At 41.7% G+C, this 26,075-nt stretch overlaps 1 protein-coding gene across 1 annotated transcript; it reads right to left on the bottom strand.

Annotated features, from left to right (window-relative positions):
* nnt (nicotinamide nucleotide transhydrogenase) lies at nucleotides 1–24,967 on the bottom strand. The gene is made up of 22 exons (XM_053845391.1): nucleotides 24,908–24,967; nucleotides 23,009–23,208; nucleotides 19,861–20,090; nucleotides 18,976–19,193; nucleotides 18,693–18,780; nucleotides 18,522–18,610; nucleotides 18,161–18,348; nucleotides 17,958–18,091; nucleotides 17,699–17,890; nucleotides 15,639–15,792; nucleotides 14,139–14,300; nucleotides 12,165–12,275; nucleotides 11,548–11,693; nucleotides 11,279–11,474; nucleotides 10,335–10,568; nucleotides 9,331–9,491; nucleotides 8,954–9,133; nucleotides 7,184–7,343; nucleotides 5,309–5,390; nucleotides 3,572–3,690; nucleotides 3,037–3,152; nucleotides 1–1,723 (listed from the first exon to the last, which is right to left on the bottom strand). The coding sequence occupies exons 2-22, from the start codon at nucleotides 23,160–23,162 to the stop codon at nucleotides 1,574–1,576; spliced, it is 3,264 nt and encodes a 1,087-aa protein (XP_053701366.1). The 5' UTR covers nucleotides 23,163–23,208; nucleotides 24,908–24,967; the 3' UTR covers nucleotides 1–1,573.
* Between the last annotated feature and the right edge of the window lie 1,108 nt (nucleotides 24,968–26,075).

Below are 26,075 nucleotides of genomic sequence, written 5' to 3' on the forward strand. Positions count from 1 at the left end.
TCAAGTGTAAATATACGTTTATTAGGGATGAAAAGTCCATGAACATAAAATGGGAAAAAAACATTCACAGTTCATTTCATCTTCCTATAACTCTATACACCTTCAATTCATGGTAGCGCTGCACAAGTCTTCCCTTTGTAAAATTTTCAAAATGCAGGCCGAATAGAAATATAAAGCAGACCATTCCAGTCAGATTTTACCGTTGGATCTAAGTCGACTGGGCTCCACGCAGTGACAGAAAACAAGCAGACTGAGGCTCGATGGCTAGCGAGGCAATGTGCACCGACTGGACTGCAGTTGGTCAAAATCTGGTTCAGCAAAAATGGCGGAAGTGGAAAAATTGAGACAATAAGTTGGTCATTTTATGGAGAGGTGAGGTAGGAGAGTTGGTCAACACATCAGGTCCCACAGTGAAAATGATACAAATGTACAGATAGCTCAGCAGGAATCACCTCAGCATTCCACTCCTTACAGTACATGTATATAGACACTTTGTTCCCCAGACCACGAACCAGGAAAGTCACCTCAGTGTCTGAATGCTGACCGTGAAAATGAAGAAAGCAAGAATGAATGGAAGGAGGGCAGCAGTCCAACCCAAGCAGCAGCTAAACTCCCCGCACCGATGTGCCTAGTGATTTTATTTGGATTGGCTCAGCTGTGGAAAGACAAGTGTATAGTGGGGGCTATTACTGGTTTTCAATCATATACTTTTACGTTAGTTGTCCTACAGTAGCTTAACATCTGTGCACCTCTACTTGTGTCTAAAGCGATGAGCAGTATTTATTTACGTTGAATCCATGTACTAAATTTCAGAGTTGTGCCCAACTGCAGGCTCTCCACACCCAATGACAGTCACATTCACTTTGGACATTCCTTTACACATCATCCTTCATTTACACAAACAATGCGGACACAGATATTGGAGTGGATGAGGGGAGGGGGGGAGAAAAAACTAGCCAAATGCTAATTGTGCTGCAATATCTAGAACACATCTGCTCCAAAAACATGTCAATAACCCAACGTGGGCACGGCAGCTTTGACCTCAGACAATAATATACCCAGTTGTTTTATTGCTGCTGCCTGAGTTCACTTCGATAGTTAACTGTGTTTGGAGCTGTGTGTGATCAGCGAACACACTCAACTGACGTGGTGTTTTCAGATCGGTGTGTTGTTACAGAAGTAAGTATCCGTGAGGCGCAAAAATGCAACACTGTTTCCGTTACATCAAAATGTAGTGAGTTTACAGCTGACGGTGATTTCTGCTTTTCTTACAATGAAACTAAAATGTCTTACTGTTACATTTTTTTTAAATATCACAATTGTCGCATTAGCTATTTGACATTTATACGAACCTACATTTCTGACTGTTGACAAGGAGGATGACGCACCCTCCTTCTACTATCTTCAGCGGGGAAATAGAAAAGAAAAATAAATGTCTGTTTAGGTTGGTTACCAAGGTTTGCTTGTCAATAAGGTGAAGACGCTTCTTGAAAGAAAACGACAGGAAAAGGTCAACCACGCACATCTGTTGGAGAGCTTTGCATTTTTCCTCCCTCCTTCAAGTGACTGAGTCTTACTGGCTCGTAGACTCACGGACCTTGGCCTGCAGGGCGTCGCATGTCTTCTTGGCATCACCGAGCAACATAGCTGTGTTGGGCTTGTAGAAGATGGGGTTGTCCACCGCAGCATAGCCCACTCCCAAGGACCGCTTCATCACAACCACCTACAACGACGACGACGACGACAAACAAGTTGAATCAGGTGAACAACACAGAGTGGAAAACAACCAAACAGACCACTGCCTCTCAATTATTTTCTGTTGTGCGTCCCCCACCCCAGGAGGAAGCAAACGTTCCGCGTCCCCAACTCTCCACCACCTCTCTAAATAGTATCATTTGTCTATAGAATTATCATAAGTACAATATTGTATCTTTGCTAAAATTAAAGAAAAGAAATAAGAACGTAATATAGATCAACTTACAATAAAGAATATCTTTATTAACATTGTTTTCATCTATAACAGAAAAAAGATTTTAAGTGCATCAATCTGCCTGAAAGTGAAAAAAGAAAATCATGAGTGGATGCGCAATTACATGTTATTATTCTAGTATGACAAAAAAGTATATTCCGAGGTCACATGCAACGTCAGAAAATACTTTTGTGCTAGAATAATAAAGTGTAACTGCACAATCACTCATGATTTTTTTTTAAATTTATTAAGTCTTTTATGGGATACAATGTTATGCCTAATTTCATAGACAAATGATAGTATCTACAAAGGTGGAGGAGAGTTGGGCGGCGCGTAAAACCTTTACTCCTGCCTGAGGGGCTGCGCAACAGCAAATAATTGAGAAGCACTGTCTTAGAGTAACATACTAGGAGATGAAGTGCTGTAACAAGTTGTCTGTCATGATGTTTCTATACATGACATCCTTGCTTTTGAGATCAATAAAAAAACAAACATACTTGTGTGCTTTTATGTGAAACATTTAGAGTCCCTTGTGCCAATTAATGTGGAAAAGGATTAGCGAGATGAAGAGTACAACACTTACAGTGTTCTCACTTGGTCCAGCCTCTCATTATTAAACACACAAATGATGATTTCAAAGCAGAGGAGAGGTGTAGCACATGTTGCTGTCAGCGCACCTGTGTGCATCAGTGTGCGTGTGTGGTAAAGCAGAACGGCCCCTTTGATTCCCCCCTTGTCTTTTGGGTGGGAGCTGCGTATGATCTCGGAGCGATGCCAGCGGGATGCTCTGGATGTCGTCATTCCAAAGGGACACGATCACCACTAATGGGATCAGGATGGGACGCGCACCTGGAGCTCTAATGATGTGTCTCAAACGTGCGCAACCCAAGCTGGTGTGCGTGCATGCATGGCTTTAGATTCTGTGTGTGGCGGCTGCTCCACCGCACGTGCAGACTCCAGCCATCATTGGTGGAGAAAGCGACCCAGTCGTAAAACCTTTAATTCCTCTATCTGTTTGGGCTTGAGGACAAATCAGATGCAGCACATGCATGCGCCAGATGGCTCACCTGCTTCGACTTCCAGACCTCCAGCACCGGCATACCAGCGATGATGGAGTTGGGGTCCTCCTGAGCCGCCGAGTTCACCGTGTCATTGGCACCAATCACCAGGACCAAGTCAGTCTCTGTTGGACATAGATGAATCAGACAAAAGTTTAAAAAAAAAAGAAGTTTCAGAGCAAAAACCAAGCATGTCGAAAGCTGTAAACGGAAGCCAATTTCAAAAAGTCTAACCATTTTCTAATCTTTGCCACAGCTTTTAGTGCAAGAGAACCAAACCATTCAAGCAATTTAACAGTAAATTCAAAGTATAATCCAACTTAAAAAAAAATGATATAATCATAAATGACAATGAAAACGAGGATTTTTATTTCTTTGTAATAATTATACCTATAATTTCTGGACGTCACTTGTCAAGGAAAACAATGCTTATTCTCCTATGCTGACTTTTATTCACTTAATACCGCAATGTAGAAAGTCTCATTTCATTTTTTTAAAAAAACTAACTTTTTTTCAGTTTAAAAAGGGTTTGAAGGAACCGTACCGGGGAAGTCTTCATTAATCTCTTCCATCTCCAGGACGATGTCATACGGAACACCAGCTTCAGCCAGCAGCACGTTGAGTTGACCAGGCATACGGCCAGCCACTGGGTGAATTCCAAACCTGTGGTAACACAACGCCATTTTTCATACTTCAACATTCCCCGACACCCTGTGCCATACAACAGCCCCATCTCTAACATCTGTGCTTTTCATCCGAGTCAGGATCCTCTTCTCAATTTCTAGCCCAACGGTTGCGCAGTTGGCAGAAGCTAAAAACATTAGGGCATGAAAGCGTGTCAGAAGTGGCTAAAGAGGTTGTCAAATCAATCCTGCACAAGATGAGAACTGAGATTTTGCAGTTGGGTTTGTGAATACAGAGCAGCTACAAACACACACATCCCTACTGAACGCTGACTAAAACTTTTGAGGGTGTGTGTGTATATATAAATTTCAAACTCCATTAACTGTGCCAGACAGACAGTCCAGAAGATTAACACAAGCCACTGGATTGTGGTGACCGTCTCTCTCTAAAGACTCACGGCCACATCCATATGTGTCTGACAGCCATTTGAACAGTTCCTCTTTATTTATTTGAGGATTTTAGGTCGGGCTGGATGGTCTGTCAGCTCTGCGATACATTCGAGATGTTCGATGCCAATTGGAAAAGTCAGATTCTGCCCTCTGTGTCATCCATGTGAACATGGAGACGTTTTGATCTCAACATGAAGGAACCTGCTCCTCCTGTTAATGGCAGAAACCAAGGGCACACAAGCATGTCGCCAAATTAAGATCACAGAAGATGAAGAATTACAGACATGGAGATGGACAATTAAAATGCAGAAAACAAAGAGGTGGGTAAGATCACTTCTCCTCTGCCCCCTTCTCCCTGACCACCCACTTCCCTCTAATCAAGTACAAATGCCCTAAACAGCAGCAGCTGCCACAGTCACGATCAAAGGATCAAAGCAGGACAATTGGCTTTACTTCCGCTCGACCTTGTCCTGCCTCTCTTTCTGTGCCACTTTCAGCCATATCGAAACTTTCTTTTTCCCATTTCACCGTCAATGATTCAATGCTTTTTGCTGAGTGATCATAACTACCTTCATGATCATCAGCATAGCATTCATTTACATTAAGAGATTTAGATGAAAGACTCTAAAATATGGCCTAAAAACTAAAGCTGCATTTACAAAGAAATATGCATTACAAAGAGAAATCGTCAAAGTAAGCAGATAAGAACAAGCAACATACGAATATTAGCAAAGTCCCTACATCTAAAACACATTCATCTTGAATGATAAAAAAAAGGAAAAAAGGCACTACATCATTGAGAAGCAAAATGTTAACTAAACTTAACTCACTTACTTAGTAGTTTAAATTATTGTACTTAAGAATATGTCAGACGGCTCAGAACAGTAACAGATAGGAAATTAAGTCAATCTTAGGACATAAAGACAACAAGACCCGTGACAGTAATCTCAAATAATAAACAAGTATTATGTAATATCCTTTTCAAAATTTTGAACATGTGGAACGCAAAAAGGGTGTAGTTGAAATGATCTGTGACTGGCCACCGATCCTACAGACTGCACCCTACATATATACAAATAAAGTACTTTTGTCCCAAGACTTTCATATTGAAATGAGATCAAATTAGGTGTGCACACTGACTTCACTTCCACTCAGATCCTAACTGATCATGAGAATGTGAAGAACTCTCATAATACCTGCAGGCTTACCTGACATTTTTTCCAGCATCTTTCAGCATCTTAACCAGCTCTGCAATTGGGTACTGAGCCTTTGCAGCACAAAGTCCGTAACCTGAAGGAGATTGAAAATGAACGTTTTAGACTTGGATAAATAAATAGGGGATACATTTATGTTATAGTTAAATTGCATTGCAAGAAGCCCTTAAGTATTCTTTAGCGATCTGTGATGACTTATGTGCCTCAATCTCCTTGTCTGGGATAACAAGGAGTGTATGGTGAGCTCTTTTCTAGTTGACTAAGATTGATGATCAAAAGCCCAAATAACCATCTCAGCAGGCATGACATGCCCATACGATATGCAGAACTAAAGCCCCACACAAGCATGATTTTGGTTAAGCGAAGCGCGATGCTTTGGTCAACAGGTTGCTGAAGCGCTGCCCTAAAGCCGACCCTCCACTCTGACCCCGCTCCACAGCAACACACTACTCCAACAGCCTGCTGTGACTTTGATATGGTTTTATGGCCCTCATCAAGGGCCCATACAGTTGTGTGAGCAGTGCAGTGCAGGGCAGGAGTGGTACACAACCTAAATACATAACACATGACCCACACCGCTTCAAAAGAATTCCACTAGAAACGGTTGTACAGCGAGCAATAACCATTAAATGGCTGTTCAAGCAGTGTTTAATTAATTAGGAATCAGCACCCTGAGAGCACAAGGTCACTCTTCAATAAATCCTGGACCACATTGTGGACTAAACCCAAGGGTCTCAAATTAGCCCCAGTGGCTTGAAAAGAATTCAGAAAGAAAAGTTCTGAAACAAGATGAGCATTGCACGAGCTATGATGAGAAGTTGAAACACAAAGTTGTACTCCACACGACAGACCGCCTGAAATTACAGAAATTGTTGCACTGTGGACTTTTTTTTTTTTTAAACTACCACCATCCGTGATCTTCTTTCTACAAAACTTCAAATACATGTGTTGCCTTCTATTATTGTGATGTGATGAAGATTGCAATTCCAATGTTTTGATACTCCCTCTTTCATTTCCTAGAACAATTCAAGCCAAATTTTCTTAAGTCTGGTTTTGGCTTCAGACATGCTCTGTGTTAGCTTTCTTTAAAAAAAAAAAAAGATGATTCAATTGACATAAGAGAGAGAGAGATTCACAATTGACTTATTTGGATTCACTTCCTCAGTATGAGATTTCAATGTGTGTAATTCTCGGAAATTACAGCCATTTCCTCTGAAGTTTTTGTATATAGGCACTCAGCACTGCCGACTAAAATCACCACTTTGCAGGCTGGATGACTTTAGTCTGTGTTTACATGTACCCACGTGAGTAAAACAACTCTTAGTAACCATGACAGGTTAAAAACAGTCTGGCAGCAGGCCTTTAATGTCACTAGGCCACACAATGACCGATTTAGGTCATTGAAAAAGTTCAGAGGAGTGAGGAATCACATTCGTACTCGCACACTGAAGCCATCTCAGACACCAGATAGCAGCGCAAAAGGTTACGCACCAGCGCTCAACTCTGAAAATGGAACTGGGAGCCTATTTTGGATGTAGAATTTGAACTGTCAACAAAAGACATACCCTCATTCCATCTCATTTTCCCTTGACCTTCCTTACATACTCGGCACTGTAGAATGTCTGTATACCAGCGCCTGCCGACCACACAGAGACACGCAAAAGTGTATGTGTGTGGGGGGCCACTCTACCACGTCTTGTCAATTAGCCTGGCAATATGGTGATGTAACATGGGTCAAAAAGAGGTTAAATAAACAGAACACTCGCTTTGACTTTGTCTTTAACCCCCTCTGGCATGACAAGAGCGCCATGTTGTTCCACTCACAAAACCTCAAAATTGTGTGTAGCTGTGTGCGAGTGTGTATCTCACCTGGAGTGATGATTATGTTCTGGGCCTCTTTAATCATGTCGACAGTCTGATCCACATTGACCTCGGTGTGTGTTCCTGTGATCTCCATGGGCTTCCCAGTTCCAGTGGAAGATGTGCCGTAGCCTCCCAGGATCACATTAGCCAAAGAACGATTCATGGCCTGGCATGGAGGAGAGAGGTTTTTGTTTTCCCAGTTTTTACTTTCACGATGACATCATTCTTTGGTCTTTTATTGATCGTGGCACATCAGTGGCTGAACAGGATAAGGAGGAAATTGACTGGGAGATATACTGTATTTTCCGGACTATAGAGCACACCGGAATATTAGCCGCACCCACGAAATCTAAGAAGGAAAATAGATCTTTTTCCCACATAAGCCGCGGTGCACTGTTGCTGTCTGTGCTACAGAAAATGCACGAGGATCACTTCTAGCGATCCTCTACTTTAGTTTTGAAAACGTCCAGCGTCGAGACTGACTCATGAAACAATCTCGGCAATGTTGTGAACTTGAGTCATGAACTCCTAACATCTTATTTACATTTAAAGTGTTCAGAAAGCGCTGTTTCCACCCTCCAGTAGATCATCTCTGTTGGCAGAGCTGCGGACATGCGGGCGAAAAAAGCGCAGTTTGAGCATTTTAAAGGTAAATAAAATGCGTCATCCGTTTGATGTGACGGGGCTCAATATTTTTGCCAGCATGACACTCTTTAGACTGTAAAAACAGGGAGAGCACTCAGCGGAAGCAGCTGTCTTCAACCTATTTCATGAAAGTTCCCACTCTGGAGGTTTGCAAACGTTTCAGATTCAGGTGGTCAAAGAATACTGCGTCTGTCACACACAAAACAGCAGCGGATTTGGTCGCGATTGATTCCACACATGAGAAAGGCTGGTCGTCTGGCACGGTGAAATTAATGATTATTTCTTGGGCAACATGTTCCGAATGTCACGCTCAGACCGGCGAGTGTCTGTGAGTGACCACTGGTTCCTGCAGTTTCACTTTCATGAACACCAGAAAACTCCATCAAGTGCTGGGGATTTAAATATCCTATTGAATTTGAGGCGTTGACGCCTTTTAACGTGCATGTGCTGCAGGATGCAAACTTTACATGACAGACTGAAAAAACCTCTGCAGTAGACATGCTGTTGCCAAGCGAGCGGCGTGTCGGCAGGGGGGAGCGAACGCATCACAAACCGCGGGTGGTGCTTCATCTGAATGCCAGCTGTCACATGTGATCAGATTTTATGATCAGCAAGGACAGGCAGTGATGCACATTTTCAGATCACACCGAGATCAGCCTTTCATAATCGGTGGCCGATCGAGTGGAGCATCCCCTAGTAAAAATCCATGTATCAGCCGCACCGTTGTATAAGCAGCAGGGTTCAGGCCGCGAGAAAAAGGTTGTGGCTTATAGTCCAGAACATATGGTATACACATAGTGACCTCAAGATGGAATGCTGACGTGCATCATTGCCAAAATATAGAAGTTGGGGGTTGCTCCAGACGGACAGCAGTGGCACTAGATCTAATGACTTTAGAATACACCCTGCGGTATAAATCTACAGCACTCATAAAGGACTGCATCTTGAAACCATGTAAATAAAATCATGACTGTCCTAACTAAAATATTCCACTCATAATGCTGGTGATGAACATCTGATTATGAAAATGAGTTTGCATTAAGATGAGCAGCTCCAATGTGGGTATAAACATTTGTTTTCGTGACATGATTTCACGCATTATTTTTAATGAAAAGACACCCAAACACCTACCACACACATGATGTAGGACAAAATGGCTCCAGATGAGCCAATCAAAGCTCCAACGATGGTGAGCAGGTTGTTGTTGAGCAGGAAGCCTTCTGCACACAGCGCCCAGCCAGAGTAGCTGTTCAGCACGGTGATCACCACTGGCATGTCGGCGCCTCCAATGGCAGCAGTGAGAGTTACACCCTGAGCAAAAACAAGGAGAAGAGATGAAGCAAACCAAGGGTCACATGCCATGAAGTAACATTTCTTTAAGATGGTGTATAATCACAAAGCCAAACGTGAAAGTCAGTTTATGTTCAATGACCACTTTAGACTGCCATTCAGTTGTAACACACTCAACATAAATTTGACAAAAACACAGAATCAACACAGAATCATACCATGACTGCTGAAAGCGCCGAGACGGAACCGAGACAAGTGATGCCTGTGGTGTAGCTGGGATCCATCATGTAGGGAATCATCCCGCCAACACTGGCTGCCATCAGGCTGGCGTTCAACGCGTGCCGTCCAGGAAGCATCAGGGGAGCGCTGTTGAGGATCCCTAGTGAGAAGGGGACATGCACCGTGAATGATCAGGGCTGAGGGAAGACAGAATATTGGCAAATGAATCACACTGCCCATAAACACGGCAGTGATATAACACTCAGCCACAAGCTTCTGAGCAGAAAACATAAATCAACAAAAAAATGAATCATGTCCATTGATGATGGGGCTGATGAAACACTTGAAGCCCATATTGCAGGATGACGGGGCTGCTGGGAGGGGTGCCAACACGTGAACCCAATGAACTCCACTTTTTCCCGTTTTCTTGGAGGCAGTACTAGCATGAAGCATCAACACTCGGCTTGTTGACAGCTACAGCGTGGACACATCAACTAACAGCAGCAACATGAAAACAAATACGGGCCCGATCTCTTCTCCAGTTCTATCATCAACCACTAGATATGAGATGACAGGTGAGCAGTATCCCAGAATATGAAAGCAGACAGGAGGCCAAGAATTTCAACACAAATCCCAAACTAACGAAGCACCTATTTATTATTCTTGATCAGTTTTCTGGCAGCAACAACTTTGGGACGCTTTAAAGTTAAACCGCCCATTTAAATGAAGATTCCCTCCATCAACCTATAGTTAATTGAAGTTGGCCAGTTTCAGGTAGCATGCTGACGACTGAATGTGCTGCCAAGCACCCTTTGATAATCTGCCAGAATCTTAAAATGGACAACAGTATGATGAAATCACCAGCGGTTAATACTTCAGTAAGCACTAAGAAACACAGCAGGCCTGTCACGACTACAAATTTGGCTTTTCAATTGAAAATGTAGTTCAATATAGCACACGCACAGCAACATCAGGTCATATAGTCTACGGCGGGTTTTCGCACCTTGCAGTTTGCCGTACGCCACCAGTGAGCCGCTGAAAGTGATTCCACCTATGTAGGTTCCAAGGTATGCCACTATCTTGGTGAGGTTAGCGGCAGGGTCGGTGGCAAAGTGAGGATACTCAATCATGTACTCAGCCACACAAGTCAGCACAGCAGCCAGCCCGACCAAGCTGTGGAAGGCTGCCACCAGCTGGGGAAGGTCAGTGATCTGGATCCGCTTGGCAATAGTCAGACCTGAAGAAAGTGGGAGAAATAATAAACAAATAATTGAGTGAGCTGAAAGACCAGTACACAAATAAGACATAAATCACACTCTCAGGGCTGCTGGGAAGTGGGTTCAACTGAGGAACCAGGTGTTCCTGAGGAGGCCCGTTTAGGGAAATTCCATGTTTGTGAGTGTGCATGTGTGTGTGTGTGAGCGCTTGCTAGGAAGCCACAGACTGGCTATGGGAATGGACAATATTATCTGCGATGATAGGTTTAGTCTATGTTTCAGATCAGTTACTGGAACTATTTGCATTTTAATTATCAAGCTGTTCTGAGAATGATAAGTGACTATTACAAGATGCGTACGGTTTGAGTTTACCTCCAGAGTTTGGCAGTACTTTAGTCATGCAGCCAATGATGTAAACATCACAGTGCTTGAGCAATGAACACCTGTTCCCTAATCTGTCCAAGCTTGGAAGTACAATACAAAAGTAAAGAGACTCACCACAACAATGAAGTCTGCAACTGAACATGAACTCGATTAAAGCAGATTAATTTATCACATCGATATATATATATTTATATATATATATGCAACATTGCTTGCAAAAACAAGCTTCTAAGGACTGACATGTATCTAAACAGCAGATTTTATGCTTACTATCCTCGGGCTTGCTTGCAGTACGAGACTATGATGCATGTGTGCTATGATCAGTGTAACAAAGGCAGAAACTCACCAGCTGTCCCTCCAACAGCCATTGCTGCACTCATCTGTGCCAGCAACTCGGGACTTGGCTTCAGAGCTCCCAAAGTGGCAACAATTCCTCCTGCAACTCCCATCATTCCCAAGGCATTTCCCAAGCGGGCAGTACTCTGGTTCGACAGACCAGCCAGGGCTCCGACACAGCACAGACCAGAGCCCAAGTACATCATCTGGCAGAGCAGTGGACATCGGTTACTGGCATGTATTCAGAGGACATAGTGTCATACAAGGAACACCACAAACCTGCTCAATGTTGTATCCCGACTGCAGAGCGGCAGCATAGCCGCCAACGAAAACGCCTCCAGGAAGAAGGTAGAGGTAGTTGTACTCTGGAGGGTCTGTGGGACGCTTGAACATGTCCAACATCTTCTGAGTCACCAAGAAGCCACCTGAGACCGAGTCAGACAGGTCAACCACCGTCAGGTAAGACATTGAAATCCCTTGGCTAAACATTTATTTAATAATTTAATTAATTTAATTTAGATCCAAGTTACAACTGCAGCTCACTGCAATATGTAAAAATCAGAACTTTTTCGTGCGGCTCTATGCTTCACAAAGTAAGCATAAGGACATTGGCATATAATATATAAAATATATAGATAACCTCTAAAAAAAAAAGAATCTATAAAAAAAGCCAATGTTGAATTGATTATATTGAATATATTGAATGAAGTTATGTTTCAATTCAAATTAAAACAATTGACAATTCATACAGTTGGTTTGTCACAGATATGTAGAATATATTTATGAACCATGAAATAAGGACTCCTAATCACTAGTAGAGATGGTAAAGAGATAAGAGTGCAAGACAGAAGATGTTGGTTTAGAAAATACGCTATGACCATATTTGAGATACCAACCAGCAATGTTGACTGAGGAGATGAAGGCAGCGAGCACAGCCAGTGTCTGTGCAGTCGTTGATGGAGTGTATCCGCCTCCCATTAGAGACAAACCTCCGACAGCCGTCAGCCCTACAAAACAAGAATTTTTCAAAAATATTACTTTATTTCTAAATGGCACAGGGAGTCTGACATCTCACTTAAACATAAATGGCAGAACTTGGGACATTATTCAAACTAGAGTTCACATTGGCAAGGCCATTGCCGCGGTCGTAAAGGTAAAGGTGGAGAATGTAAGAGAGCGTCCAGAGTGGACTAGCACAGCAAGCAAATTTCTATATCAGACTTCAAGATCACAAATAACTCTCAGTATTCAGCATAGGTATCAGCTCTGAAAAAAAAAAAACAATGTGTCAACCTCAGGGTCAAACAAAAAGTGGACAAACATTGTGCATCACAGTGAAGACAGCTCTTCAATAAACGTCTGAAGCCTCATCATTTTCTGGCAAAGATTACAGACATCCTTGGACACGTTGGTCAAAAATGCAACAGAACACCAAGACGCATCTAAAGACACACACCTGTACATGGGTGGGCTGCCGTCCTGTAACGTTAGCCACCAGGCTACTGGCTATGTGTAAATCAGTATCTTCAGCAAGAATAAAGGACTGATATCAGATTTGAGTAACAGAGTTGCCCCTCGAAAAAAGCCCACTACAGGAGAAAAATGCCATCTGAAGAATTTTAGACACACTCGTCACCACAGGTTGAAACTTAACTCTCTTTCAAGAAGAAGATGACTGTCCCTCCATAAAACCCTGAATTCCACCATGATTCTCTAATGTCTGCAAGTTATTAGACATCTTCAATTTTTCCAGAACGGCAGTCACAGATCAGTGACTTAAAAAGGCGAGAGGGCAGTGCCAAATTTAAAGGGAAAATACCTGGAGGAAAGAGAAAACCAGAGATGGAGTGCAAACAGAGGGCAGATGGATGGATGTTGTCAGTGTTGTGGATAAAATAATGATTGACATGCGTTCCAAGTATTTAAAAGAAACACAGTGGCAAAGTTGTGTCACAAGCATTGGGGGTGGGTAAAGGTGATGGAAAACGTGAAACTAGAACAGAGGTGTAACTAATAAAATTTAAGAGGAAGTGAAAACTGTCCATTTAGTTCCCACCTCGGCCCTGGTGTCTAGCTGTGTGCATGACTAAATGAGCAAAAGACCACCCTGACCCCCACAGATCACCAATGGTGTGTTACTTCCTACACCAGCGTGGTTCTCCAGCGTGATCAAAGCCACAAGAACACACACATGCACTTACTTCTTTAACCTCTTAACCCTCTTGTGTTAAGCAGCAGCCAACAATACGGACACCATCTTTATAGTTTTTTATGTGAGCTCTATGTCAGAGCGTTGGCAGAGAAGGTGCCAGGCTGCTGAAGAGTCAGCACACATTTTGACTGATCACAGGTATAAATAAAATGAATAAACTATGAAAAGTGTACCTGGGTACATGCGGAGGTGTTGGTGCGCAGCAGTTAAATAGGTCACTGCTGAAACACTAAGCTGCAGCAGATGTTCTGGACATTGTTAGGACTATTCATATACGTATGGTATTTTAAAAAAATCATCATCATAACAAAAATAATGATTTAGTAGTTCTTTGGTGCAAACTGGTATCCAACACAGGCAGACCAAAGCTCCTTCATCTAGGGAAGGAGCTGATCTCCAACACGAACAATACAATCCAAACCATGGCCTTGAGATTTTGAGGAGCTATGTTTCACACTCAAAACTAAAGTGTCATTAAAAGAGGAGACCAATAGAGAGTCTGTACTTTCACTGTAGAAGCAAAAATCTACCATGGTTTGTATTTTAGGACAGATAAGTAAATAAATTCAGACTGTTACAAATGCATTTATACCATACATGCAAGGGGAAAACGTACATAAAGATGCCACAATTTTAATGAACACACTTCAAAACTGACCTGAGATGGCATTGGTCACAGACATGAGAGGAGAGTGCAAGGCTGGAGTAACGCCCCACACAGTGTGGTATCCCACAATCCCAGCCAGTCCAAAGGTGGTGACCATCTGAGAGAAAGCAGCATTCGGAGCTGCCAGACCGAGACCCATCAAGGTGGCAATACCTGAAGTGGTAAAAGGAGGGCAGGGGAAGAAACATTTTAGAGCGAGTATATTCAGAGTGGGAGTATCATCAAAGAGTTATTTGCTTCAGATAGATTTTGTCTCATCGCATTACATTCTTCTTTCAGATATCTGTTGGTCACGAACTGCATAAGAAAATATACGAGCATATCATCCAGACCATTCTGTGGCAGGAAAGGCATTTAAGCAGTTTATTTCTACATGGGCTGTTTCATTTAAAAGACCATCCGACAGCTGGCAATAAACTTAGAAACCGTTTTGAAGTCAATGCTCAATTTGAGGCATGATCATATTACCAATGCTGTTTTGCTCAATGGCTACAGACAATTTATGACCACTTTTGTCACTTCATATAGTGTCAGAATCTTTAACTTCCAACATTGGTTGAAAACTAGGTCAATGTTTGGACCAAAATTGAGTACACGAATGCATGACACTCTAAGCACATTTTCACTTTTCTAATAACAGACAGCTAACCACGGTGGCTTTGAGCTGGTGTCAAGTAGGAAACTACTCCAGCACCTCAACAACGTGTGATCCGTATTAACGGCATGTGGTGAACTCACGCAGTCACCGTCGTGGCACCATGGGAAACACTCACTGAGGCACCACTTCAAACAAACACTCAGCATGAAACTGGTTTTATAACGCACACTTCCTGACACTTAGAGGGTGCCTGTGTGTGCGTGCATGCACTTTAATCTGCTTGTCACTTCTCGCCTCCTGTGCACATTCCTGCAGTGACCCAAAGAGATGACCATTAACCTACTACTCACCTTCAGTCAGACCTTAGCCACCCAAAAATCTAAACGACCACTGACAGTGAGCGGAATTGACTGAATTGACTCTTGAAATACAGTATTGTCAGGACACAATGACACAGATGTGCCCAAACCATTATCGGTAAGAAATGCAGTATAGGACTCAACTATCAGAATGGACCGTTTGCTTTTCCGTTCAAATCACACGCACCCCAACAGTAGCCCTTCTCTTAATTTTTGGCTAATCCATTCCACATGGAAGTGTATAAATGAGAAATAATTTGTGGGGCACGTTGAAGAAAACTGAGGAACTTGCTTGCTTGACCTAAATGTGATCGAACAGATTCAATATGCATTGCATCTCAAAAAAAGGTGAGCAAGTGTATAAGGGGTCAGAGAGTGCAGTTTTGATAGCACCTGATCATGCAGCTTTTGAATCAGAACTGTACCTGGCAGTGGAACATCAGAATCAAGTTGCAACTATAACTCACTACAATTAGGTAGTGCAAGAGCCAGGAGGAAAGAGAAAACATGTTTTTTTTAAAATGAACGACTGACCTCCAGTGTAAGCGCCGGCAGTGGTGAGTGTAGCCCTGAAGGGAGACACCTGAGCAGCCTTTTCTGCCTCTAACTCTTTGACAGATTTTGGTTTTGGAGGCGCTGCAACAGGCACATTGTTCGGCTGAGGTGCAGGAAACAGGTTTCTTCCATTCTGCGACAGAACAGTGAAATATGAAAATATTATTACTCAAATACAAATAAGAAAGGGCCACAGAAGTTTTTTTCAAAAAAAAAAAAAAACTTAATTGGAACGCTCGTTTTCCACTTTTAATATTTTTTTATGGTACCAACTATTCACTTGAGTTTTTGAGTGGAGAAGTGCTGGGGAGTACCGTAATGACAGTCAGTGTAAAGCCTTGCTTCTCTTCTTTCAGATAGTGTTATTTTTTATGGTGGATTTTCTCAAACTTCGAGAAGTTACAGTAACGCAAAACATGTGTGTAAAATAATGTTGGTGGAGATACGATCGCCAATGGACTAACAGTAAAAATGATAGTTATAATAATAATATAGATTTAGCTAGTACCGTCAAGAACACTGTTCAAGTGCTTCACAGACAAACTAAGATAAGGACAAAAACCCATAATAGAGTGCGTAGATTTACATATATATACATGCACAGAGACACTGATGGGCCACCTATTCAACAAGGATCTACATTGTGGAGATGTCATAAGGCTGAAGAAAGCACAAGAAAAGCTCACACAAATTGGAGTAGTGGCAGCAATATCAAATAACAGCATGATCCCTGTAATTTTCATCGCGAATCTCATTACATGATTATCATATCTGTAGAGGACCAAAACACAAATTCTTGGTTGGACGATATTACAAATGACATATCTGCTTGTCTTATCATTTGTTGTGTGTGTAACCCAAGCAGAACGATGATAGCTGATGGACCTAAGAAAATAGACTCCAATAACGCTACAAGAGTTTCAATATTGGCAGGACAGGTTTAACAAGACACCAGGATGGAAAATTCAGCCTCGAATCTCTTGGATGCAAAAATATGGAAATTCAACCTGAATACAGGTCGAATAATGATGCCGATCTAATCTAAAGTTCTACAACGATTTCGTCCACTTTTTGGACAATGACCTCAAAAAGCTTTCTGAACTACATGCATAGATATCGTAACATGCGAGAAAAAGTTAGCAACTATGAATTGAGTTCCGTCAACCGAAACTGAAAGCATCCAGGTTTCCAACGATTTACCTAACAAATCGGCCTGTTAGTAAATTGTCTCAATGGGGACATCTAGTGGTGAAACGATGAACACGCAGGACGTTATTCACGACCCCCAGCGTTGCATGGAATAATTAAATTACTTTTATTTCAGAGCAAAATGGGAGATAAGGGAAATATCCAGATATTCCATGAGAAAAATCTGTTTAAATGTATAAGTGCGCAGTGCACATTTGCAGTAGGAATGTGACAGTCACATGCTCTGATGGCATGTTTTCTATAATTTTTCTTTCTATTGCTGATTTATTTAGCTTTAAAACATAAATATTGTTTCAAGGAGTAATTAGGCTATACAAAGCCTCATCCACAGTTCAAGTTATTTGCACAAATATAATTATCAACACTGTCCTGTGTACGTGACACTGATATATCTACATCAGACGTCCAAATAAGAACCCCACGGCAGAGCCATGCAATTTGTGACTTTCCTGTGGCAGTTCTTGGAGGGTTTGCAGCAAAAACTTATTCTACCCGTCCTACACTACCTGTCATTCGAATTGCCGAGGTAGAAGAAGTTAGGACAGACATAGCAGCATCAGGTGGACAAAAAGTAGTTTGAGGCAGACAGTACTTTGGTTTAAGTTCAGTAAATGAATCATCTTCTGAACTCTCTTCAGTGGAATGATACCTCTCCCACATGCGGAATACAAGGTTGGATGAAAACACGATAGGTTCCAACTCGAAAAATCAAATGTTCTCAAAGTTGACGTCACACAAATCACTAATATGCCAACTCCTGCTTTTAATATCATGCTTGCAGTCCACCTCAGAATAAATATGTTTTGGTTTAGCCAGATTAGGCCTCATACCTGCATGACAACAGACCCTCTGACAACATGATCCATGGTTCCGTAATCAAACACCTCCTTCACATCCATGAAAAAGTTATCCTTGTCTGGACTGACAGCTCGCATCAGCTTTGTGATATTGTTGGAATACAGAGTGCTGGACTGGGTTGGCAGACGGCTTGGCAGGTCCGTGAAGCCAATATGGGTCACTCCCTATAAGAATCAAAAACAGATTTTGAGCACGATATGCATATTTATTTCAACACTGGTCATCTCATACCTTGTACACAGAAAGCTCTCCTGGAACTGTAGTCTCGATGTTCCCTCCAGCCTCAGCAGCCAAATCCACCACCACCGACCCATCTTTCATGCTTTCAACCATTGGTTTGGTGATGAGGATTGGTGCGCGCCTTCCTATAACAATATTGTTTCTGCTCAGTTATCTTCGGAAACTGATATCCACAGCGCCCGTCTCATTCGTACCAGGGATTAGAGCAGTGCTGATGACGATGTCCACATCTTGACACTGTTTGGCGAACAGCTTCATCTCAGCCTCGATGAACTCCTTTGACATTTCTTTGGCGTAGCCCCCCTGGCCTTCTCCTGACTCTTTAATATCAACCTCAAGAGGTTCTGCGCCCAAAGATTTGAACTGCTCCAAAGCTGCGGCTCTGAGTAAGGCGGACAAATCAGACGTCATATAAGTCAACGTTTCACAGTTGCCACAATTCATTTTAAAATAAGATCCAACTAGTTCATGACCTCTAAAGGGATGGGTGCCCTGGGTCTATCTGTTATATGCTTTGTTTTAGTAAGTCTTTCTTTCTGAGGCCTGTCAGCCCACCTGGTATCGAAACCTCGGACGATGGCTCCCATGGCCCTGGCTGTCCCAGCTGCTGCCAGTCCAGCCACTCCACCTCCAATAATCAGCACCTAGCCAGGCACACACACTAGAATTTAACATTTGAGTCGCAGTAAAAGAGTGAAAAGCATTAGGGAAAAACTTTGTACAAACTTTTGCAGGTGGAACTTTCCCTGCTGCTGTTATTTGACCAGTGAAAAAACGACCAAAGCTGTTGGCTGCCAACACAACTGCCTTATACCTGGAGAGAGTTGACAACTTGAGTTAAAGAAAACCATTGTGGATTTCACATAAAACGTTTTGATCCGAGTTTGGTAAAAAACACAACTCCAACAAAGTACTGCATAACCAATATCATAAGTATTATTTACATATCTGGGGTTGAGAAGTGTGGGATTAAAAAAGCAAGGCCATCATTGGCTGAACATGAACCTACCCAGCAATGTTTGCCATAGAGCTGAGGGCGTCGTAACCCTGGGCGATGGTGACTCTGGGCACTTGGTCCATGGCCAGCACTGTGGCCTTCTTTTGTGACAGCAGGTCCATGAGCTCCGGGTTCTGAGCCGGGTAGATGAAGCTGACTAAAGTAGCGGCCTCCTTCATCATGTCCACCTCATGGACGCCCAAAGCAGGGTTGAAAATGGGAGCGCGCACCTGGAATATGGAGGAAACATCAGAAGACGCATTTGTATCAAGCCAAACCCCCACAGAAAAATAAACGGTTTTATGAGCATTTTCATTAAGAATGAAAATAATATTAATTTATATTTGCATTTTTGTTTCATCTAGTTTTTAAAAGATATCCCGAAGGTTATAGTTAAATCACAAAATCATAAAATTAGTAAAAAAAAAATACATTAAATGCATATGTTATAATACATATACGTAGTAGATGAAACATTCATTTGTTTGTAATCACAGTCAAGAAGCTAGGATGTATAATCATATAGTTTTTCAGGGACCTTCCTATGCAGTTCTCTAATTCCTATTTGTGTCCTGACAATGCACATTCACACTGAAGTATGTCTTCTGAGCCAAAACACTCTTGACCCTCTGGTATTTGCAACCAACATCCATCTTTCCAAAGCACGACTTGAAGCACATAGAGCGAGTATTACGTCACAATTCTGTGGCTTGGCAGAGATAATGCAGTTAATAAAACCTTCTCCTCTCACTAAAAATCATATTTCTCTGAATGTGTGTTGCCAAAAATATTCCAAAGCTGCTGCGTCTTTCCTTTCTCCACTGCCAATTAAATGTCAAACAGACATGTCAGTCCAATGTTGCCATTACAAAACCGCTTCCCAATCCATCTGCCTACCTTGACTACCACGTCTGAGGACAAGACATCCTTGATATCTTTGATCGCAGCTCCAGCCTGCTTGTAGTGCTCGTCATTGAACTTGGAAGACTCTCCAGCGCCGGACTCCACAATAACGTTGAAGCCTTGTTTGATGAGCGCCTGGACGCCGGCGGGAGACAGAGCCACACGTCGCTCATTCTGGAAAATCTCTTTTGGAACGCCCACCGTCAGCTGTTTGTAAGGAATTCCTGGAAACATTGAACGAAAATTGAGATTATGAAATAATCTGAAGGCAATGTTGATCACCAAAACGTAGCACAGGTTACCGTAATTTCTGGACTATAGAGCACACCAGAATATTAGCTGAACCCACTAAATTCAAGAAGGAAAATAGATGTTGCTCATCCATAAGCCGCGGATGCAGTGGTGCCGTCTGTGCCACAGAGAGGTCGATAGTGCACCAGACTTAAAAGAGCTTTTCAAAAGTAGTTTTGAAAACAAGCTTCGGCATGGAGACTGACTCGTGAAATTAACTGTGCAATGTTCTGAACTTAAATCATGAACTCCTCACATCTTTCATTCACATTAAAGCCCTCAAAATGTACTGTTTTTATGGGTAAATAAAAAGCCATCAGTTTCATCGTGTTAGATTTCATCTGATTTTAGTCAGTAAAAATCCATGTATTAGCCACCCCATTGTATAACCTGCAGGGTTCAGACCGCGAGAAAAAAGTAGTGGTTCATAGTTACGGTAATTTGGGGGAAAAAGATTTCATAGATTTGAGGAAAATGGACAAAACAATCAAAGACATTATTTATAATTTCATAAATAGAATGAAAATAAATAAATAAACATATATGCAGGGAAGCAGAAATATTTCTGAATACTCTCATCATTTAAAACTATATGCCAAAGTGTTTTTGAGTTAATTCATGTAAATAAAATGACATAATGCAGCTGAACATTTCACAGGCTGCAATGTCGGACTTTCTTCTATTTATGTTCCGGTGGCTATTTGTAATCAGGCCAGAGGTGATTTATTTTCTGCTTCATCCAATAATAAAACAAAGGGATTTGATATGAAGAGTTTGCTAGATACAACCATCATATTTTGGGAAATTATTTGTGTAACTTAATTTACAAGCACAAGAAAAAGACATGCCAACATTTGTCTGTCACGGTGTCAAACCACCAGGCCGGTCACATGATGCCCCTACTTCAATGGAAAATTCCACTGCAGCTATTTCCTACAGTTCCCTAGTCTATACATAAACACAAGAGATTCTCCCACACTGACCTTCCTCACAGCCAGCTCTGTGACCTTTACAAACAAGAAATGAAAAAAAAAAACTAATACAAAAAGAGCTAAACTGTTCTCATTAATAATGTCTTCTGTAGTGTGTCTTGTGCTAAAATTCTGAGATCGTCAAAGTGATCCTTTACATAACAAGGACAGATTTAAATAGCAAAGTCAATATACACATTGTGGTGACGGAAAGAGTCGCATAGGCTCGCAACATTATTAACATGAAGCACCATATCTGGACGCATGTATTAGAGCCGCTGTCCGCGTTCAACCTGTAACCTGAGACTTGCTAGTCCCAAACTGACCCTGCCAGCTGTTACTGGAGCGGACCTATCTGCTGGAATGTCAACCTCTGTCCTGTGAACCCACTTTCCTTCAACACACAACCAACAAGTTTAAACCCAACACACACAGCTAAGAAGCACAGGGAACTGGTCCGCACCGGATTCCACGGTAAACACAACATGTAATGACGATGAGATTGACAGATTTGTGCAGAAATTAGTGGGTAGATAAGTTTGTGAATATGGTTGGAGTGAAGCTCTTTAGGTCATAATTTGCTTGCGTGTCAGTTAACATCATATGTCAAAGAGGCTTGCAAAAAGAAGCCACCTACTGGACCAGCAGGTGGGAACCCGCACAGATGTTACAACCATCAGAAGTAACACTCAAGAGATGGGGAAAAAACCCTCATTTATTAGTGTACATGAGTCACTATACTATAAGGCAACCCAACATTGCACCACCATTGAAGGTGTCAAATATGAATCCCACCAATCTGCTAGACATCCTGAGCATTATTCAGGGTAGTACTGTCACCACCCTGGTCAAATAGAAACTAGACAGACTTTTGGATGGATCTCATTCTCGTGACATAAAACAATGCATGTGGAAATATTCATCAGCAGAATCATTCTATCCTCCATCGTCACATTATTTGGCGTATTATTCAATTACAAATCCATCCATAAACCTTCCAAAAACCAGGCACAGTCAAAGCAACATTTCAAAAGTTCAGCTTGATTTTAGAGGAATGAAGTTCAGTTCAGAGGGAAATTTTGGCCTGGTTTCTAATTCAAGGCTCACTTGTGTTGTTGCAGTATATGCAGTAGCATTCATTTCAAACGATCACACCACGTTTGTCACAAAAAAGAAATTGGAGGACACTATTGCTATTAATATACTTTCATATTACTTTCATATTTACTGCTCATAATCAGGAATTATGGTGCTGTTTAAAGTGAACTTTCTATGACCATGGATGAGTGACACAGATTAAAACATCAGGACTATATCATGATTATTGCTGGTGGACATGGCGCTCGTAAACAAACAAATAAGTAGTTAATCTATTGCAATATATGTTCCCTTATGTAAACTATAACCAGGATAGCGTTTTAAATAGCGTTCTTCTTAAACGGATGACTTCCTCCTGAAATATGATATTGAACAATAATTTTAATTTAATTTCAAAATCTGATGATTATACCAACTAGTAAGCACATTTTTGGCTTGGCATTGATTTGAGGACCAAATAAGGAGGGTTAAGACGCCAAGTATGTTTGCAGTCAGAACAATTACTAAATAATGAATTTTATATCTTTTCTCAATAAACTGCCAGACTAACAAGATCAAGAAAGAAGCCTTGAGAGGGAAACAGAAACTAGTGATTGAACTGGGAAGGGTGACTTGTGCCACTATTACCACCTCCACGTGCTTGTTTGTCCTCAATACACGGACAAGAGATGATGGGAATTTCATCGACATTTAGTGTTGAGTAATAGTTCAACAAATTTCAGCTTTTTATTTTATGATTCAGGAGTAGAACAAATACTTCCCGCATGGGTGAAAAGCCTTACCTGGACTTGCACACCTTCCGAGGGCCTGGTGGGTCCTGAAGAAGCGCAGGCATGATATTTTCAATTTCTGGCCGCTTTGAAGCTTCACACTGGAGACACCAGCCAACACGGGAGCAGAACAGCTGGTTGCCACGACACGCAGAAGGCTCGCCATGGTGCACACACACACCAGGAGCACAACGGGACAGAGGGCAGTCCTCCTGCCAGAAACAAATGTCAGACAGGTGAGAGATAAGCGGGACAAATGGCAAATGTGGGGAGGAGTTTTCAGCATGTAGGGGGCAATTATACGTCAATAATTCAGCAGCATTAACTAACAGAAGAAATTCTGCCTTAGCCATGAACATGACAACATTTCCCACTAAGTTGCTACAAGGGTGACAAATGACGAATGTTTGAATGACACAGTCACCTTCAAAGTTAAAACAGAAAGTGAATCACAGTCACCATATCCATTTATTATTGTATTATAAATAAAAACTTACAACTTAACTGACACCCTCATACAAATATGAGACGTTTGAAGAAGACTATATGCGACTTGCTCCTTAAACCTTGACTCGAGGTCACTTGCACCGTTAACTCCATGTTTGTTTGCACTAGGGGTGATATTGGATCAAGGATTTATCCAACGGTCTGACCAGTGTAAAGAGGTTTAAACAAGAATAGATAGAGCATGGGCACTCAGGCTGGTGCTCATAGTTAGTGGGAATTCTCCTCCCTCCTTTAAACACTAGACAAACCAATAACAACCAAATTGAACTTACCAGTCAAAAACATTAATATAACTTCATTTTAAGATTTTGCATGTATAAATAAAGTATCTTTTAAGGAAAAGGAAGCCAAATAATACTGAAAAACAACCGGGAAGTCAAATAAACCTGGATATAATATGTAGCTAGTTATTACAAAACTATATATAAAAATCAAATCACCACGAGGAAAATTTAGTGTCGAGATAATATTAATAATAACATTGCTGAGATCAGACAATTAAATAAATGAAAGCCATTGTGTCTGTAATAAATTAATGATAACCATATGGCAAACAGTGTTCATTTTGCATATTGATGTTATATTTTATATCCAAGGGGGGAGAGAGCACGAGGCACACCCAGCTACATTCTGGACTATCTATGGACATACTATGGACTAACATATGCAGAAGATGGAAAAAGCCGATGAATAATAGAATGCTCATAAGTTTATAAAAACATATTTTGATCCTTTCATTAATTAATACAATGATATTTTCTTCCCACATCTATAGATTTCCATATCATGTAGTGGTACGCTACGGGCGCATATATATATATATATATATATATATATATATATATATGGCGTTTTAATATAAAACATTTATGCCATCAAAAATCCTAGATCAATTAGATAGTTAGGTTACACAAACGTCTGCTGGTAACATTCCGTCCATCCTTTGACCGGGACTTGAACTAGAGCCATAAAAGTCCCGCCGACCGCACAGATGGCATTTACTAGCCATCACGGTTCTTCATCAGGATCCGTTCAGGATCCTACTTGACTGCTCAACACAGCGGACTGTCAACGTGTCCTGTCATTGAAACAACCTCAACCTCAAGCGAACTAGGTGCTGGTTTTGCTTTTAAACGTGCGCCAAAGACGCGATTTGGAGTGAGAACGGTTCCAGACTCCACTGGCGGCCGCTCGTCTTTTTTTGTCCTCTTGCTGCAGCTCCTCGCCGGGACACGGTTAGCACGAGCTAGCATCCGAGCTAGCCGCTATTTTACATCTGCGCCGCCTCTGACAGCATCGCGTCAGTAAAATAAACACCTGCACCCCCACAGAGGCGCACTTGCAAACAAATGCATGTCAACACGAGAAGCGCGGTGAGTGTTTGCGTTGTATAACTCGACTGACCTTTGCAGACAGTCCTGGCTTTCTGTGCAGCACAGGCGAACTTTCGCTAACCCGGAAATAGTTGGCTGCAGCGGCAGGAATGTTATTGGGCCATATGCAGGAGCATCACGCTCACGCACGGCAGCAGACCGATCTGTGCACGTCAGCGCTTACCGCGTCCGTGTGGCAGAATTAACGTTTAATAATTAACCTTAATAAATAACCAATGTTTATGGATCACGGCCACATTTTATGGATCATGGCGAGATAGGAAACACGAACAAGATGGAAGCACACAATCTAAATCTCAAAGGGACACGTTTTACTTTACCACTAATATTGTATTTTAATTAATACAGGTGCGTTTAAAAAACGTAAGGACGAAGAAAGTACATTTCATCTATATTAGTCTATTAGGGTTGCGTTTTCTTTTTTCACCATTGGGTGTCGCTGTTTTGCAACTTTTCAATGAGACGCCACAGGAACCGCAACAACACAAATAAAGAATGTTAAAACAGCAGCAGGTCCAGCGCGTTGGAGATGGAGAAGATCATGGAGGATGAATGATCGTGGATGCAGTACAGAAAACACGCTATGGCATGGGAGGATGATCAATATGAAGAGGCCGACTTGCTTTGGAAGATACCTAAGAATCAAATTCATTAGTTAACTAAATGTTTTCTAGTAAGTAGAGGAGAAGAAGTCTTGGCAGAGAACAATCAATTTGGAAATTTGAGATTAAAAAAATGATGCAGTTGGAGATTTCAACATGCAAAACAGATGTTTGTTGGCTATTTAAGTAATCAGCATTAAGGTGTTAATGCTGATGGTGATAAAGCACAGTTATTTTAATTTTGACATCAAAACCAGAGAGCGACTTTGTCCTAGACTTGGATTTATGCTATTTCCTGTGGAAGAATGCCAACCATAGAATCTTCAATAAATGTTAATTTTATTGGACCGCGCTAAAAACATGACACAATGCATGACTGAGTTTTACTATGCTTATTTAGTGTCCTGAATTTATGCAAAAACTTTTGTACTTGAGGAACAGTGTGCCTCAAGTGTTGGCAGACCATTTAAAATCCATACAGAAAGGACTCACTGCATGTAGCAGTCACACAAGTCAGTAGCTAAACAGCCTTTTGACTGTGAAGCTGAAAGCATTTTAACTCAGCAATAAGACCCT

The sequence above is a fragment of the Synchiropus splendidus genome, chromosome 1 (genome assembly GCF_027744825.2).
Source record: "Synchiropus splendidus isolate RoL2022-P1 chromosome 1, RoL_Sspl_1.0, whole genome shotgun sequence".
NCBI lineage: Eukaryota > Metazoa > Chordata > Actinopteri > Syngnathiformes > Callionymidae > Synchiropus > Synchiropus splendidus.

Coding starts and splice junctions, on each gene's coding strand:
- nnt (XM_053845391.1), bottom strand. CDS start 23,162: ATGGCGAGCCTTCTGCGTGTCGTGGCAACCAGCTGTTCTGCTCCCGTG. Junction 11,694..12,164: donor CTCCTCAGTCAACATTGCTG/GTTGGTATCTCA, acceptor ACTCGGTCTCAG/GTGGCTTCTTGGTGACTCAG. Junction 9,134..9,330: donor CGGCGCTTTCAGCAGTCATG/GTATGATTCTGT, acceptor GTTTTTGCTCAG/GGTGTAACTCTCACTGCTGC.